Source organism: Betta splendens, chromosome 17 (genome assembly GCF_900634795.4).
Source record: "Betta splendens chromosome 17, fBetSpl5.4, whole genome shotgun sequence".
NCBI lineage: Eukaryota > Metazoa > Chordata > Actinopteri > Anabantiformes > Osphronemidae > Betta > Betta splendens.
In genome coordinates, this window is record NC_040897.2 from 7,279,547 (window position 1) to 7,293,598 (window position 14,052).

Below are 14,052 nucleotides of genomic sequence, written 5' to 3' on the forward strand. Positions count from 1 at the left end.
GCTGAGTTATGAAATGGATTTCATACAGCTCTAAATCACTCCTCTTGGGTTTATTCTTGGAATTTCCTTCTAAAGACTCCATTCGTTGTCAGAACTGATAAATCAGCATGAAAAGAACAGAGCGAAACCCTTCTGATGACAGGCTGTAAGGAAATACACCGGCCGGTGACACGTACGACAGCAGCGTCCGCTGGGCTGAAGGTGTCACAGTCTGACACAGAGTCATGGGCCAAACCACAAAAAGCTCTGCAGCAGTGAGACAAGCAAAGCCAGGGTGGAATGTGCAGCACAGTGATGAGCAACAAGAGCGCTGGAATAAAGATTTTGGCCTTTATGAGATTTAGATTAAACGCCACAAAAGTGATGGAAAGGTTAAAGTGTGGAGGAATCTACTCCTGATCCAAACCATACGAGCTCATCTGTGAAGCAAAGCAGAGGAAATAAGACTTGGCCTTGAACAGCTGCCACTGGAAAAGTCGCATTAATCTTTGTTGAAGAGAAGCTGAAGATCAGAACTTATTACTTACTTATTTTCTGAGTTGTGCGTCATATTATGCAGAATACTATTATCTATGAAGTGAGAAACAAATCAAACATTATGCAAATGCTACAAAACAGCCTGGCAGCAGATCTGTGAGTGTCGGCTCACATTTGAGAGTGAATGACATGAACACGAGTGACAATGAGGCTAATGTGACTGTGTTATGATGTGCAGTAACTTACTGCGGACAAAACCACCTCCAGCCTCCTTTTGATGCAGACTGTGCCTCCTTCTGAAGGAACACTTCGTCCCAACCATCGTCCCCTCTCACTCCACATCTTAGATAATATAGTGACACCTTCTGGTCACGTTTGTCTCCTGTTTTAACCTCAGCTATAGTTTAGATGGGCAAACACGTCCTCAGTATCATTTTTCAAATAACTTTGTGTGAGTAAATTATTGTTGCGCAGTGCCCTGCCTTTACTTTATTCTTAGTAATATAAATGATTCTGCAGAGTCTATTTAACCCTGGTGCTTTTAGTGTGATTGGTATCTTTAACATGTGTCAGGGTCATTTGGAAACCACACGGGGGCGCTGTTAATGTGCGTTAAAGTTTAAGATCAGAGCACCTTAACATATCATTATCACACGGAAACGAACATATAGGCTTTCGATATTAACCATACACATTAATTGAGACAAAAATGGGAAACCTCCGTATCCTGTTGCAACATGATACCGTTGTTGAACAGACTACCAGGAACTCAATATAGCCATTGTCATGCTACAGTGGACATTGCATATTTGTCTCCCAGCCATCTAGAATCTTATGAACCTATGACACAAATTAAGGAACTGAGCTGTGACTGTGATGTCAGAGAATTGGTATCACACCCGGGTGCAGTAATGAGGAAGTAAGCTATTTCTCAAACATATCCATTCTTTTATGTACTGTAAGTGTGCTTAGTACATGCCTATGAGATTGGGAAGCGTTAACAAGGCCTCTCAGGAACTACCTAGATGTAACATCTTATAGAGGAAAATGAAAAGGACCTGAACATTGACTCAGTCCTAGCAGATGCAGATTACAATTTACTGTTACTGTTCTCTCTAGGTGAGTGATGAGAATCAGAATGCATAGTGTTGGAAATGGCTATGACCCATCATGCTTGCCTACATGGATTTAGAATAGGCGAATAACATTTTTTAATTTCTTGTCTGAGCTACGCAGGGAGGGGTTTGTTGATATGCTGCTGGATCATCGAAAAGATCTCTTCCTCTTTTAATAATCAAACCTCAAACAAACCTCTTCATACAAGCCACGTCATAATCAAACAGAAACATAAACTCATTTTGAGCAATAAAATAATTGCTAGAAATAATAAACGGGCCTTTGGTATTTGTTTATGATTAGCAGTCATACAAATCAATACACAGAATGGTAAGTACCAATTCCTAATCTAAAAACACAGGAATTATTATAACGTGTAGTCGAACTGACATTAAAATTGTTCGAGGACTATCTTAAGTCACAAACACACGCACACACATTTAAAGGAAACCCCCAAATGTGGGAAATTCCACCACGTGAAAAAGTTGTATAGACAAGGGGCGTGTCTGCTCTAAATTTACTGTATGTTCGGACTTGAAGTGGAATTTTAAATATATTGTAAACTTTTTAAACCATATTTGAATGTGCACGTATATTTAGAATTTGTATTTAACGTAACAGTGTAAAAAAAGTCATTTAAAATGTAATCAGAGGACGTGATGTGTAAAAAACTTTGCTCGCGAACGCATCACATAAAAAACCCGGAAGAGTGTCGTCATTAGCAACAACAAACCCACCTGCCTTAAATGACAGCTGACCGCCACCGATTTGTTGCTGCCCGGCTTCACCTCAGCCCGTGACAGCGTGCGCGCACATTTGCTGGAGTGTCGCTCGCTTTACGGCGCTTTTAATCGGCAACCGTGCGAATCGGTTTCCGACTGTTTTATTTAGGTCGCCCGCTTTACCGCCACAGTAACGTTAGCTTGGCTTGCTAGCGGCCAGCGACGTGATGGCATGCGTGTGACTGGGAGATCGCCTCAACACTGCGTTTAGCTAAACGGCACTTCTGCTCCCAGCGACTGCTACAGCGGATGAGAAACCTCCAAGGGGCTCCTGTAAACGGATCGCAAGCTGCCATGGAGCCGTCCGCGGCGACCGGCTGTGTGAATATCGGCAGTCTGACCAGCACCTTGGCGGCGATCCCCTACCAGAAGCTGACCGACCTGTACTACCTGAGCAGAGGGGGCTTCGGCACCGTGTTCAAGGCGCAGCATTCGGACTGGAGGACCACCGTGGCCATCAAGTGCCTGAAACTCGACTGTCCCGTGGGAGAAAGGTGCTGCTCCACACAAACATTTATGCCAAGCAGGCCGCTAATGTATTGCATTCAGAATAGAAACTATATTGAAGCAATGATGTACTGTACAACAGGCGCATCTGCATCAGATACACACATTGGCGCCTGTGTGCTTTGAATTTCTTGTTTTTCAGCTTCCTTGCGTGACTGTGGAGAAACCTTCTATTATAGGCATTCACTGTGATGATGACATTGTGTTACTACTGTAGTTGTATTGTTCTGCATGGTTCAGCGTTAGTATTTGTGATCTTCATGTTCTGTATTCAGTAACAGTGTGTGGCACAGGTCATCTGATATTAACTGTGATGGCGACTAATGAAGACTGACTCTATGTTGTTGGTGTTGTTGCAGAGAGAGGAACTGCCTTCTGAAAGAGGCAGAAGTGCTTCACAAAGCCAGATTCAACTACATCATCCAGATCTTTGGCGTCTGCAATGAGCCCGAGTTCTTCTGCATCGTCACAGAGTTTATGAGCAATGGCTCTCTGGACCTGTTGCTCCACGAGGTAGCAATACGTCAACACTGACACCAGCCACAGTCAGAAATATTTCTGATCTTAACTCTAGTGCGTAATCTAAAAATCTCCAGTCTGTATTAATCTTCAAGTAAACAAATTCAAATTCAAGCAAAATCATTTTCCTTTTTCACTTCCAGAAGCAAAAGCAGAAGTAGTAATGAAACCTAAACACATTTTTGTTCTGTTCAGTCCATGTCACAGAACGTTACTTTAAAACCCATGAGTGTTTTTGTTGCCAAATGACTGAGGTGAAACACTGTTTGTGTTCTTTGCAAATGCACCATCCCCTCTCTGTGCCATTCATGCATCACTCATCGTGCACATAGGAAAAGTGAAAGTACTGTAAACTGAAAGTATCTATCCTCTGATGAAACTTTGAAGCAGGGAAAGAGAAGGTGACATGCTGCACAATGGCTCAGTTTAGGGACTTTCCAGTTTACTACACAGCAGCACACTTAGACTTTCCCTTCATATCATGTTTTAATGTAGTCCAGCACATCCTCTATCCTCATATCTGCCAAACATGGGCTCTACTAATATATTTTATAACCTTTTTATACGTTTCCCTGCCTACAGAAGGAGATGTACCCTGTTCTTGCCTGGCCTTTGCGGCTGAGGATTCTTTATGAAATTGCGCTTGGGGTTAACTTTCTTCACAACATGAACCCACCACTCCTCCACCACGACCTGAAGACGCAGAACATACTGTTGGATGGTGAATTTCATGTTAAGGTTTGCATATGTTAACTATAATTTGGTATCCTAGCAACTGTGTGACACTGCTGCCAGCGTTGGTTGTGGACCACCTGTTGTCAAATATAACATAAACCCTATTGTTCTGTTCAGATTGCAGACTTTGGCCTTTCGAAGTGGCGGCAGTTGTCTGTCAGTAAGGGCTCGGGCTCCAAGCCCTCAGAGATAGGGGGGACGGTGATCTACATGCCCCCTGAGGAGTACGAACCGTCCAAGAACCGCCGTGTTGATGTGAAACACGATATGTACAGGTAGGAAAAGCTTGAACCACGTGTGTGTTCTCTGTTGATTAGGGTGTGACGTGCCTCCAGCGTCTGTTGGACTGAATTTGTCTCTGTATGTGTTTGGGCTTTAGCTTTGAAACTTTACTACAGGTCAATAAGTCATTATTCTCCCTCTGTGTGATCTCATAAAGTTTCTGAGCTGCGTAGGGGATTTACCCCTCTATACTGTACGCGTGATTCAAAACTGATTTCCCCAAACTGTGTCTGCGTTGGATGTGTACATTACAGCTACGCCATCATTATGTGGGAGGTGCTGTCAAGGCAGATACCATTTGAAGGTAAGTCATTCTTTACCTAAATATCCACTGTTCTCTCGCAGCATTTGTTTTGCTGCGGGTCCTGTTGATTTATCATGGTGCAGCGCGGCTACTGTAAACTAATCTCTGCATGTGTTTGCGGTCAGAGGTGACCAACCCCATGGCGATCATGTTCAGCGTGCTGCGTGGGACGCGTCCTGACACCAGCTTGGACAGCCTGCCTCATGACATCCCCAGCAGACACACGCTCATTGATTTAATGACCAGCGGCTGGACGGCTAACCCCGACGAGCGGCCTTCGTTTCTCAGTGAGCTCACATGACTAAATTGCGCCATAGCGATAAATGGTTGGCAGAATGTTACGTACTGAGCCTTCGCCAGTGCAAAGCGAGAACGCCTGGATTGTCTCCTTGTACGTTGACTAGGCACTAAATCTTAAATGCTGAATTGTAGTCTGACAGAACAGTGACTAAGTGTCATGAGTATGAAATTACATTACTGATTTTTTTTTTTTTTTTTTTTTTATGATTTTGAGTAAAAGAACAGACATGTCTTTATATTTAATATTTGTCTACTTACAGTATTTTAAACAAAATCAAAATTAACTTTACTTCACACCGAGCCGCTGAGTAAGTAAATCCTTTCAATCATCAGCCCTGAAATAATCAGTCTGATGGTTTTTGGGGCATTGTACAAGTTATTACCTGTTGTTTAACCTTATAAAAGGTTAAAGATGATTTTACCTTCAGTTGTAGCGTCACACATTGACTGAGGTAATGCTGTGATGTATTTACTGCCATTTCAGAGTGTTTGATGGAGCTGGAGCCCATGGTTAGGCAGTTTGACGAAATTGACTTCCTGGAGGCTGTGCTGGAAATCAAGAGGTCAAAGGTCAGTCAGGAGTTGACTTACTGCATTTTTTTGTGTTTATGGGGTTATTTCATTAGTCAGTGTACAACTGTATTGAGTGAATGGGGCGGGCTCTGTTTGGTTTAGCAATATAATAGTGGTGTTTGGTAATACTGGTCAGAATTTACAGCTGGAGAGAGGAATCCCCCTTTCTAGGAGCATGCCATGGTTCGGTATTTGTGTGTAATTTGGGGCAGTTTTAATTCTACTCTGACTAAGAAGGAAATAGGGCGAAATTATTACTTCACAAGTCACATATAACATCTTCCTCTTTTCAGTTTTGGTGTGTGCCGGCACATGACTGAAACTATTGTTCCCACTTAAAAGTATAGTTTTCAAGAAACTGGCACTATTACTATGAAGTAGTCAAACTTTGGTTTTGGGCATCAGGAGTTTGGTTACTGTGTGTGAGTGTGTGTGAGTGTGTGTGAGTGTGTGTGTGAGTGTGTGTGAGTGTGTGTGAGTGTGTGTGTGTGTGTGTGTGAGGTTAGAGCAAAGAGTAGACGTCTGCCAATGGGGAGTCCCATTGGAGTCCCCAAATGTGTGTGGTTAAGATGAAAGTCCCTCATCATTTAGTTTAACTGAAAAGTTTTTTATTATTATCATCACTTTCTCATTACTAATATTTGAATGGTCAACAAAAATCTTGTCCATGTGATTAATTTCCCTCTTTTCTTGTCATCCATTTTCTCCTCCTCCCCCTGCAGTTGAGGCAGAGGTCAGGGTGCTGTTCAGCTCAGCCAGTGAGCGAGAAGAGCAGTAGAGAGGGAACCCTGGACATGCTTGTGGGCAGACCCAGCCTCTGGCCGGTCAGTAACCACCCGTATTCAGCCGAGGCAACGCTAAACGCACTGGTGCTCAGTGACTCTATTTTCTATTTAAGCCTCAATGTTTAGCAGAATGATGTACCTGTGATGCTGTCTGTTACAGGAGAGCTCCAGCTCAGGTTCAGGCTCAGGCGTATCTCTACCAGGTGTCCTCACCAGCAGCAATGCTGCACCCTCTAAAGGTACTAAACACTAGCAGCACGTCTTACTGACAGTTGTGCTTCTGACTCCAATACGCTCTGACAAAATGCTAACAGATAAATTGAGAGATATGATTTAAACTTCTTGTTTTCTCTGACATAGGTGACCTTCCATCATCGTTCATAGCTCCTACTCTGGAGCCTCCCAATTCTCTGATCGATCAGAGCACTATCAACAATTTGGACGTCCACCAGAGCGCCAGGCCCATTGACCTGAACATTCCCCTGAAGCCCAGCGAGTGCGAGACGCGGCTGGAGAACCTCACCATCAATCTGCCTCGGCAACAAGGTACAAGCAGTTAAACAATGATGCCTTGACATTTGTGGACAGTAAGAACCAGCAAAACCCATCTTCATTGCTTCTCCTGCCTCCCAGCGGAGCACTCCTCCCCCCTGCGCCACTCCCCGCCCTCACAGGGCCCTTTCGGCCAGTGGATCTCAATACGGCGCGAGGGGATCGTCTCCCAGATGACGGAGGCCTGTCTGAACCAGAGCCTGGACGCCCTGCTGGCCCGCTCCATGCTCATGCCGGAGGACTACGAGCTTGTGGTGAATCAGCCCACGCGCACTGCCAAGGTCCGCCAGCTGCTGGACAACTGTCACAGACGCAGCGAAGACTTTTGCCTCATCGTCGTCCGCAAGCTGCACGACAACAAGATGAAGGACCTGCAGCCGTACCCGCCGGAGGTCACGTCGCCTTCCTTCGCGCCCAGCGTGCCGCCGCTGTCCATGTCCTGCAATATCACCAGGAACATGTAGCGGCCTCCACAGCCAAGCAATGGAAACGCTCCAGATGATAGACTGATCCAACTTTACACTACAGTTATGAGTTATTGTTTTTTGGACTGTTGTCAGCGAGATGGTCACTGTGGTTCACCATGAGGAGCAACAAGAAGATTATAAGAGAAGTTATGTTTTTATTTAACAAGAGACTTATTTGTAGTCCGTTCTTTGTTGGTGTATTGCAGGGTTTGATAAATGATAGTGTGTGTGTGTGTGTGTGTGTGTGTGTGTGTGTGTGTGTGTGTGTGTGTGTGTGTGTGTGTGTGTGTGTGTGTGTGTGTGTGTGTGTGTGTGTGTGTGTGTGTGTGTGTGTGTGTGTGTGTGTGTGTGTGTGTGTGTGTGTGTGTGTGTGTGTGTGTGTGTGTGTGTGTGTGTGTGTGTGTGTGTGTGTGTGTGTGTGTGTGTGTGTGTGTTTTTCTATAGCATCACTTGTAAAATGCGAACATGTTCTATACACTCAGTTGATCTGAGCAGGTAGCAAGACAATTGTTACCAATGGTGGAAAACCTACGGCCAAATTAAGGTTTTGTCTTTATGTCTCATCTTTACTTCCCTGATACTCCAGCTGAAAGTCGGTGAGAGGAAAACAGAAGTGGACTGTAGTCGTGTGACTTTGTGGAAACCTTCTTTGCTGCCCTTTTCCCTGCTGAGCTTAGACACTGACTGGGACGCGGGCTAAAGAGGAAGTCGAGATCGTAACGTAACACCCCCAGAGTGAAGGGTTGGTGTCTCAGCATGTCTGTGGTGGATGAGTGGACCAAAGTGATCTGTCCTCAGATTGCTTTTGGGCTTCTCGGTACTGGCCTCATTTCTCCGTATTTGTACTTCCAGAGTCATAGTTCTTCCATTAGAACCACAGGGAATAAGCCTCTTTTGCCTGTAGCATCGAGAGAAGTCTTCTTATTCCTCTTGTGGTGTGCAACTTTTCAAATCCTGTCTGACCGCTTTCCAGCTCATGGTAAATTGATTAATGCAAACAATATATACTTATTTATATATTTTTGCCAATACAGATTTGAAACGCAGAAGCAATAGAGCTGCCATTAACAATTCTCTGGTCTTTGGTTGGAGGATCTGCTGCTGTCTTAATAACAGTTCATCTTCAATAACAGTATTGCAGCTGTGGCGTTTACTGCCTGTTCATCCATCCTTTTATATCTCCGTGTATAAACTCTCAGTTGTGTTTCATGATGATGCGCAGGCCAGCCAACAACAGACACAAACCCAACGGTCCATGAGCCACTGCAGGTTATTGGCGAGAGCCGCTGTTACAGGAAATGGTGCCAAATGAAACCGTACAGTGTTGATTTTAATGGTAAAAAGGTCAGAAGGTCAAGCTAGGTTGTTCCACCCACATCAAGCCAAGAATAACTATGTTACGCCTGTAATATCCCACATAAACTGTAACATATTGAACTGTAGATGATAGTTTCATCGTTATCATTTCTTTAAACCCGTGCTGTTGGTTGTTATGATGGAATTGTCTTCTGGCCCGATCTTGTGCCCATATCGATGTTAGCTAACCAATTATAACGTGTGTCGTCGACGTGCCTCTGCGGCTTCAGCCGAACCCAGGTTTTTTTCATATATTATGTCAAACTCTTCATTAAATTTGGTATTCTGTTTTTACTCCTGCCTGTTGTCTTCCTTTGAAAATGTCGTGCAGTCCCGCACACGATGAACCATTAGGAGGTCCGAGCGGCACGTAGAACCCAGGAGGCCCGTGAGCTCAGCAGAACCAGCCACCAGAGCGTGTTGACCCAGAAGTTGGCCGGATCTGTCTGTCTGAGCTGTTAGTGGCCGCCGGCATGGGGGGGGGGGGTGACAGGGTCTGCGTTTCTCTAAAAATAGAACGGAGGGGGAACTTGAGAACGTTTCCTGGTGCTGGAAAAACACACGCTGTGTTTGTGCCGCGCTGTCTGGGTTGCAACACACCGACCTGTTGCTACCTGGGATCTCAACATGGTCCAGTGGTTCTGAGCAGCTCTGACCCGAGGACGACTGTGTTTATTAGGACAAAAAGGATTGACCTCAAATAAGGTAAATACACATCATGTCTTCATTTATACACACTTAGTCTTTTATCATCATCATATGTGAAGTCTTTTTAAAACTGATATCCCATAATATTCCACCTGCACACCAACGTTTCAGGCATAATGGGGGACCTGAGGCAGAAGATGGGTCACATGTCACAGACAATATGTCCAAGCTCGCGAGCCTCATCCGACGAGGACCTGAAGGCCTCGAAGGGAGCGGACGAGGGGAAAATGCAGATGAAGCGAGAGATCTCCCTGCTCAACGGCATCTGCCTCATCGTGGGCAACATGATCGGCTCCGGCATCTTCGTCTCGCCCAAGGGGGTGCTCATGCACAGCGCCTCCTACGGCCTGGCGCTGCTCATCTGGGCCCTGGGCGGCGTCTTCTCCGTGTTCGGGGCCCTGTGCTACGCCGAGCTCGGCACCACCATCACCAAGTCGGGCGCCAGCTACGTCTACATCCTGGAGTCGTTCGGCGGCTTCCTGGCCTTCGTGCGCCTGTGGACGTCCATCCTGCTGATCGAGCCGGCCAGCCAGGCCGTGATCTCGCTCACCTTCGCCAGCTACCTGCTGGAGGCCTTCTACCCCACCTGCCAGCCGCCGTACGACGCCGTGCGCCTCATCGCCGCGGCCTGTCTGTGTAAGGAGCCGCCCGCGTGCGCGTGCGCCTGCATGAAACGCCTGATGGGTCTCACGACCTCTCGCTCGCTGCCGCAAAGACCGAAACTAAAACCTGTGCGGTGGTGAGTGAGGATGTTCAAGAACAGGTCCTGCTCCTCACTTCATTCCCCGAAGTCTCATCCTCTGTGCTCCACATACCAGCACGGCCACTCCCCACACACACATACACACACACACACACACACACACACACACTCACCTGGTCACACTCCTGCTGTGCAGGTCTGGTGCCTGTGCACACACACACACACACTGATTAAATCAGATCTGTGTTTATCAGTATTTTCTTTTACCGTCTCCCTGAACGCTCCCCACTCTGCTCTCCGTCGACCTGTTCTGCTATTATTACCTAAACTCCTCCTCCTCCAGCTGCTAGTTGACATTAAAAAGGCCACATAGAATCTAACAAGGGGTGTTAGTGAGCTGGCATCAGACACTGAGGCCGTGTGGGAGTCTGGTATCTGCTATAGTTGGACCAACAGCGTCAGTGGTTCACTGGGTTTGTGCTGCAAAGACACAGTGTTTAGGTGAGAGAGCAGCGAAGCTGTAGCTCAGTAGCTCCTGCACCACATCCTGAATGAGACATCCGCTCATGTGAAGCTCAACATGGGACTTTTTTTGAGCCGCATCTCTGCCTCATCCAGGTCTGCTCATCTTCATCAACTGTGCCTACGTGAAGTGGGGGACGCTGGTGCAGGACGTCTTCACCTACGCCAAGCTCATGGCGCTCCTGCTCATCATCGTCGTCGGCCTCGTGAAGCTGTCCTTCGGTGAGTTGAGGGCGGAGGGGACTCGCGAAAACGTGGCCGCGCGCGTTAACCTTTGACCCGTGTGTGAGCAGGAGAAGCAAAGAACTTTGAGAGTCCGTTGGAGGGATCGTCCACAGACCCTGGAGCCGTGGCCTTGGCCCTGTACTCGGCCCTGTTCTCCTACTCCGGCTGGGACACGCTCAACTTTGTCACGGAGGAGATAAAGAACCCAGAGAGGTGCAGCCACGCGCGTGCGCACGCGCACGCGCACACACACACACACACACACACACACACACACACACACACACACACACACACACACACACACACACACACACACACACACACACACACACACACACTGAGTCTCCGTGTGCTTCGTGCAGGAACCTGCCCCTGGCCATCGCCATATCCATGCCCATCGTGACCATCATCTACCTGCTGACCAACGTGGCCTACTACGTGGTTCTGGACATGCCGTCTCTGCTGGCCAGCGACGCCGTCGCCGTGGTAAGGCAGCGCCGCGGTGAAACGCTCCGTGACCTCCTGACGGCATGCGCGAGCAAACCGTCTGACTCCTTCCCCCTCAGACCTTTGGGAACGCTGTGCTGGGGCCATTTCACTGGATCATGCCCGTGTCGGTGGCCATGTCCTGCTACGGAGGCCTCAACGCTTCCATCATTGCCGCCTCACGGTGATTTCAAAATAAAAGCTTCCGGCTCACAGGGCCACACGGGGGCCATTGCGACACTAATTACTCCACCTCTGCTCTTCGTGCAGGTTGTTCTTCGTCGGCGCCAGAGAGGGTCACCTCCCCAACAGCTTGAGTCTGATCCACATGCAGCGTTACACACCCATACCTGCGCTGCTGTTCAACGTGAGCCGCACTAACCTTACTCCCAATCGCTTGTTGGAGGAGCACAGCTACTGTTACTGTGGTAACCTGTGCTGTGTGGCTGCAGGGGCTGATGGGTCTGATCTTTCTCTGCGTGGAGGACGTGTTCCAGCTCATCAACTACTTCAGCTTTAGCTACTGGCTCTATGTGGGCCTGTCGGTGGCCGGCCTCATCTACCTGCGAATCACCCAGCCAGACAGACACAGGCCCGTCAAGGTGTGTGTGTGTGTGTGTGTGTGTGTGTGTGTGTGTGTGTGTGTGTGTGTGTGTGTGTGTGTGTGTGTTGCTGTTTGTGGGGCGGCACGCTGCCGGTGAACCTGTTGAACCACAGAACCGCAGCTGAGGCGGAACCAGCGTCTCTGTTATCGGTCACCTGTGACCGATAACTGCTCAGCGCCCTGTTTCATCTCTTCATGTAGGAATTTGTGCCTTTTATTTTCTTAATAATTGAAATTCTAATAACAACACACTCTCCCGTGAAACTGAAATGAGCGCCGGTGCAGGTTTAACACACTGGAACGTAACATATTTCTCTCTAACAGTGGCTTCAATTACAGTGTTTTCCAAGGAATATTGGGTGGCTTTCAGTTTGCAGGGTGTTGCATCTTACTGTACCATGAAATCTTCACTCTTGAGTGTAAATATGCAACTGAACAGGGTGGTTCAAAAGCCTCCTTCACATGTCACAGGATATAAATAACCATCTGGTGACCTAAAAAAAAAAAGTCTGACACGTGTCTTTAGTCTGTTATTCCACGTAGCCCAGCATCAGAGATGTTTCATTGTCAAATTAAAACAGTTTGAATGAGCCAGGGCATTTCCACACGCCCGTTCTCGGCCTGAAGAGGAAGTTTGGGGGGTATTTCTAGAGGGAACCGTTCCTACTGGGTGTAAATATAGATTTGTGTGGACGCACAAATACTAAGTAGAACGTGTCGTCTTCCCTCTCCAGCTGACCCTGTTCTTCCCCATCATCTACTGCCTGTGCAGCGTGTTCTTGGTCATCGTTCCTCTCTACGGAGACACCGTCAACTCTCTGATCGGCATCGGCATCGCGCTGTCCGGGGTGCCGGTCTATTACGTCACCGTTTACCTGCCGAAGGAGAGGAGGCCCCGATTCATAGGCAGGTTGAACGGTAAGGTTCGCCCACAGACGGCTGTGATTGGGTGCTGTTGGATGACAGGGCGCGAAGAGGAAGTGGCCAAAGGCACTTCCCTTCCGAGATGGCGGCCGGACGTGAGGTTTGAAACTCGATCCCCCACACGTTTGTCCGCCTCGCATCCATTTCTATCACCTTTTGGAGCTTGAACCGTCAGAACGTCAGCAGGTGTAATTCATCCCTGCACGCTTCCCTCTGCAGCCTTCGCCACCAGATACGCGCAGACGCTGCTCTGCTGCTGCCTGAGCGAGGCCGACGCGGAGACGTAGCCGCGAGCTACGGGCCAACACTGTCCACTGAGGGGCTGCACGCGGACCCGCCTCATCGCGGCGGTGGGAGGAGGAGGAGGAGGAGGAGGAGAGGACAAAAAGCCCCGACGCCTCAAATGACCTGGAAGGAGATCACACCTGTGGGCGCGTTCTTACAGAAACCAAGATATATCTTCCATGAGGATTTAACAGCGGGATTAAATTATGTACAGTAGCTCAAGCTCCCTTTGATTTTAAATAGCTGATTTGACTCTATTTACATGCTTCATGAATATAACTTCATATTCACCCTGTGGGTATTTGAGTGCACTTTTTTTTTTCCTGGCGCTTTCACCAAACTCACCGCTCACAGACTTTAACATTTGAACTATGCGAGCAGTGGTTTATCTGTGATGCATTAAGTTATGCAGCCTCTCGTGTCAATAAAATACCAGTCACACAACAAAGGGAATCATGTTTGACTGGTTTATCTGCTACAGACCAAGGCCACGTGATGTGACTGGATGCTGTGGCCGCGTTTGGCTGTGACTGGAAGTTGGACGAAGCCCGGCCTTGAATAAACCAAAGACCCAACGCACCTTAGCAGCTCAAAGCCAAATAAATAGAAACAAATGTTTATCTTTAGCACTTTTTTACAGTGTTTAATAAATCAAGCGTTTGGTTTAAAAATGTTTTATTTTTTTGCAGCGTTGACAAATGTTAACTTTGTCTTCTATATTAAAGAATTCAGTTTCTTACATTAAAACCTGCTCTTCTTGTCGTCCTTTCATCAACACATGAGCCGGGGACGTGAACATTCTCACTCCTCTGAACTGAAGACATGAATCATCAGATG

The 14,052-nt window shown here is 47.3% G+C and overlaps 2 protein-coding genes across 2 annotated transcripts; both read left to right on the forward strand.

Moving 5' to 3' along the window:
• The first annotated feature begins 2,290 nt into the window (after nucleotides 1–2,290).
• Nucleotides 2,291–9,049, forward strand: LOC114845064 (receptor-interacting serine/threonine-protein kinase 2-like). Its single transcript, XM_029132853.3, has 11 exons — nucleotides 2,291–2,869; nucleotides 3,242–3,395; nucleotides 3,984–4,139; nucleotides 4,254–4,411; nucleotides 4,673–4,722; nucleotides 4,848–5,009; nucleotides 5,507–5,592; nucleotides 6,318–6,419; nucleotides 6,541–6,619; nucleotides 6,741–6,926; nucleotides 7,014–9,049. The coding sequence occupies exons 1-11, from the start codon at nucleotides 2,625–2,627 to the stop codon at nucleotides 7,394–7,396; spliced, it is 1,761 nt and encodes a 586-aa protein (XP_028988686.1). The 5' UTR covers nucleotides 2,291–2,624; the 3' UTR covers nucleotides 7,397–9,049.
• Nucleotides 9,050–9,301: 252 nt separating this feature from the next.
• On the forward strand, nucleotides 9,302–13,962 carry LOC114845119 (Y+L amino acid transporter 2). Its single transcript, XM_029132955.2, has 10 exons — nucleotides 9,302–9,460; nucleotides 9,575–10,099; nucleotides 10,785–10,910; nucleotides 10,982–11,126; nucleotides 11,279–11,402; nucleotides 11,483–11,586; nucleotides 11,673–11,769; nucleotides 11,855–12,004; nucleotides 12,741–12,924; nucleotides 13,150–13,962. The coding sequence occupies exons 2-10, from the start codon at nucleotides 9,580–9,582 to the stop codon at nucleotides 13,215–13,217; spliced, it is 1,518 nt and encodes a 505-aa protein (XP_028988788.1). The 5' UTR covers nucleotides 9,302–9,460; nucleotides 9,575–9,579; the 3' UTR covers nucleotides 13,218–13,962.
• The last annotated feature ends 90 nt before the right edge of the window (nucleotides 13,963–14,052 follow it).